This window comes from Morone saxatilis, unplaced genomic scaffold (genome assembly GCF_004916995.1).
Source record: "Morone saxatilis isolate NCDOM2014 unplaced genomic scaffold, NCSU_SB_2.0 Contig14, whole genome shotgun sequence".
In the NCBI taxonomy this organism is placed as follows: Eukaryota; Metazoa; Chordata; class Actinopteri; family Moronidae; genus Morone; species Morone saxatilis.
In genome coordinates, this window is record NW_023339696.1 from 852507 (window position 1) to 856559 (window position 4053).

Genomic DNA, 4053 nt, shown 5'->3' on the forward strand with positions numbered 1-4053 from the left:
AATATGGGGCCTTATGGAGATTGACTCACTGCTGGAGCCAGCCTCAAGTAGCCATTAGAGGAACTGCAGTTTTTGTTACGTGTTGGCTTCATTTGTCAGCTACAGAGGTTGTTGCTTGACCTGACCTTTCCCTCGCAGTTCTTAGACCGGATTAAAAATCCACTTTGGCTCCTAAAGCACTGTCCAGATCTCATCCAATTGTGGGCTGCCTTATTTAGCCTGTGTTAGCAGCTTAGACAGCAAGGCAGCCTGTCTCAGTCTGTGCTTTAAATAATGCAAAGCTGTTTTTTTTCCTATTCTAAAGTCATCTTTTGTCTTCGTTCTAGAAAGTGAGCATAGCCTTTGACAGGACCTAAAATTTAGAGTGAACAGGGACACTTAAGTCCAGAAAGAACAGTCTTAACAGTTCAAGGCTTTATAATTGATCAATATCCAATAGGACCCCTGCATAAGTCACTGCCCCACTCGAGCCCCCCAGTCAAAAAAGACTGAAAACGCCCCTGCTTTGCAGTAAATAAAGCTTGACGGACAAATGACAATATCTATATGTGTAGAAATGTTCTGATTAAAAAAACAACAACAACATATATTGGATATGTAATATATATATATATTAATTAACAATTTTTTATGCAATATCCCTTGCAGAACAAGCTGAAAAAGCAGCATCAATATCTGGCTCTTTAGTTGCTGAAAGAGGCTAAAAAGCACCCTAAGCCAAACAGTTGGTAATAATTCTCAGTGTGTTCCTCATTCATAGTCATTTGATACATTGTTAGTATAAAATTATCTGTAAATGCAGCTCTTAAGATACACATCCTGTTTTTGTTATAGCGCCCTATAAAGCATAGTACGCAGGCTTTAATAACCCTATAATATTCTGTCATTGCATAGGAAAACTATGTAATATATGACTTATATGACATATTACTTAAATAATTCAATACTTTTATTAGAGTCTTGGGAACTTTCTCATGCTTTGTGAATGTGTGTGTGTTTGTATGTCTGACCAGCGATGACATGTGGGATGGTAGTGACGTTAAGTTTCTGCTCCGAGCCCTTGACCCCACTTTTCGAGTCCTGCATCTCCACCAAAATGGCCTCCAGCTGAAAGCAGAGGGACGGCAACCAGGATTCATTCATATAAATCAGAGAACACTGAGGACACACTGTAGTAAACACAGTCACATACAACTACCATTCAGGAAAAGAGAGGCACCACATAAACACTGTGCAATTCATATCAGCTTTAAATCAGTTCACAGTCGAGTTTAGCGATTTAAATCAGAGTGAATCTTTAAAAAATAATAACTTGTAGGTTTTAATATTTTTTTGTCATTAAAGAATAGTGGAATGTTAGTTAATCTTGCCTGTTTATCAGACAATATTGGATTGCCTTTGCTTTAATACCTTGCATTGTGTGATAGAATTGCCATAATGTCATGCCTATTTCCATTAAAAATCATGTAAAGAGAAATCACTGAATTTCCTTGGCAGTTGTAGCATGTGATTACATGCAAATGAACGTTATAGCTCACTTTCACTTTCCAAACAATCCTAGAAATTATTCCTCACAGGGTTAAAGTAATGTCATACCTTAATGTGCAAACTGTAAATTAGATGAAATTAACAATATTATAATATTTTTTTGTGCAATACACCTTAGATGATGCAGTTGTAGCTTGGTCGGTAGAGCAGCATGTCCATTATAGCAATTTTTGTGGTTTAATTCCCATTGCTACCTGTCCACACGTCTTTGTGCAAGACACTGAGTCCAAAATTGTGCCCAGTGTGGGGAAAAAGTGTAAGTGATTTTAAAGCTGTCTACCAAATGACTCAAATCTAATGTAATGTATGTTTACCACTATAATTTACTACTTGTTTGCTTCATTTTTGCAGGAATTAATTAAAGGACCAGCGTGTAGGGTTTAGTGGCATCTAGTGGTACAGTTCCACTTTGCAACTAACACAGCTCACGACTGTATTTGACAACCTGGCAATAACAGTCCATACTGTATAGGAGAAACTACGGTGGCTGCACACTCACAAAAAAAAGTCCCTCTCTATAATCAGTGTTTGGTTTGTTCATTCTGGGCCCCTGAAGAAGCATGGCAATTCAACATGCCTTATCACTATTTCTGCAGGTTTCAACAGGTTCAATTCAAGACTTTTTAAGACCTTTTTGAGGCCATTATGAATGCAATGTAAGACCTATTTCACTTCCATTCTGGCAAACAAAAGTATGAAGCATATGAAGGAAAATCGGTTGAGGTTCCATGAACTCTAAAAAGTTCTCTAAAAATATATTTGCCCCAAATTCAGTTTGCATTAATCTTTTTGAGTTATGGCAACTTCTAATGAAATGATCATGTTCAACAAATGTACTATATTGAGTTAGGGGAACTCATCAAAATAATGTTTGCAACTTAAAAGGCTTATCTAAATCAATCAATTAGAAGTGTTATCTTTGTTTCGTTTTGTAGTTGTTATGGCATGACCAATGCAACATTTTTCCCCAAAACACATTTAAAAGAGACTGAAAAATGCAACTTTATATAAGTAACAATAACGTCATTAATCCAATCAATTTATAAGACCTGCCAAATTCATATTCAGGAAATTTTAAAGTCAAAATTAAAATTGTTCTTGTTTCTTTCTGTCATTGACTCTGTCCTGTCCGTCTGTCATTTGCCTTAATATGTCAGTGAGCTTGAAGTTAGCATTTTCCTTTTAGGAGCAGGTTATGCTGCTAAACTGTAGAGTATATTTCAGCTGCAGTGACACCTGCTAATTAACCAAAGCTAATTAGCTTTAAGGTGGAATTAGAGATGATCTCTCACAAGCCCTGCTCTTCTAGTGGCAGACCAATCATATGTAAATCTTGTACAAATACACTCTGAGATCCCTCATGAAAAACCCTTATTTCTGAAAAAACTGAGAAGGAAATAGGGAAATTTAATGTGCTTCATATTTTTTTAATTAGTTAAAGAAAATGTCAGTGTAATCCAGAAAGTCTAATTTAACTTTTGAATCGCTTAATATATCTGTGATAAAACTTGTCTTTAATTAAATTAGGGATATAATACTACAAATAAAATACCAGCCGTTTATATAGAACAACACAACTATTTACTACTAATAATGATGATAATATCCACCCACCTTTTTGAGGCAGTGCATGCCGGGCCGGAAATGTTGTCCCCGGTCTGGACGGACTGTTCTAATTGTCATATTTGCAGATCGATGAAGACCAAATCTGATGTAGAAAAGGGAAAATAAATAACCTGGTGTGATATATTCCAGTTATATCTATAGTTGCTGACAGAGAAGTGTGTGCCTGGAGTGGACTTGACACACTCCTCCTGTGGGGGGATTGTAAGACGAGATGGGAAGGATGGATTTATCCACCAATCAGCTGTAGAACGCCTCTGTTCTCATCCCCCTAAAGCCTGGGAGGGTGGTTCTTAAATCAACTTGCGCAAAGAACCATGACAAATGAGAGCTGGAGCTTTAGGTGGCTGTGTACAGAGCCTGGAGTGTGTCACGATCACCAAAGACTTGAATTGATATGTTTAAATATAATTAACTTGAATTAATTATTATTTTGTATTTATAGGTCCAGTGTGTAGGATTTAGTGGCATCTAGCAGTGTAGTTACAGATTGCAACTCACCTGTTTCACCTTCTTCTTCCTATCTAGAGTCAGTGTTTGGTTTGTCCATTCTGGGATACTGTAAAAACATGGTGGTTCAATATGGTGGATTCCACAGAAGGAAACCTGCAACGTTTGTAGATAAAAAACGTATCATTCTAAGGTAACAAAAACACAACAGTTCTTATTTTTAGGTTATTATACACTAATGAAAACATACCTATGAATATTTTATTACATTTCTGACAATAGATCCTCTTAAATCTTAAACACATTTAATTAGTTAAATCCATTGATATATTAAAATACAATTAACTCATTAATTATTATTTTGCATTGGAAGGATGTTAAAAGTACATGTTCAAATTGATACCACTTTCATGTTTGTACAATAAATATGAA

At 36.0% G+C, this 4053-nt stretch overlaps 2 protein-coding genes across 2 annotated transcripts in view; one reads left to right on the top strand and one right to left on the bottom strand.

Annotated features, from left to right (window-relative positions):
- rgs9a (regulator of G protein signaling 9a) overlaps positions 1 to 3231 on the bottom strand; it is a 23305-nt gene extending 20074 nt beyond the window's left edge. Inside the window, exons 1-2 of the mRNA XM_035654512.1 lie at positions 3163 to 3231; positions 1011 to 1107 (exon numbers count right to left, since the gene is read on the bottom strand). Of these exons, the coding sequence (XP_035510405.1) occupies positions 1011 to 1107; positions 3163 to 3231 (166 nt within the window). The remainder of the gene's footprint in view (positions 1 to 1010; positions 1108 to 3162) is intronic.
- Positions 1 to 4053, top strand: part of zgc:158403 (tetratricopeptide repeat protein 39A) — a gene marked incomplete at its 5' end in the record, with an annotated part of 767589 nt that overhangs the window by 428426 nt on the left and 335110 nt on the right.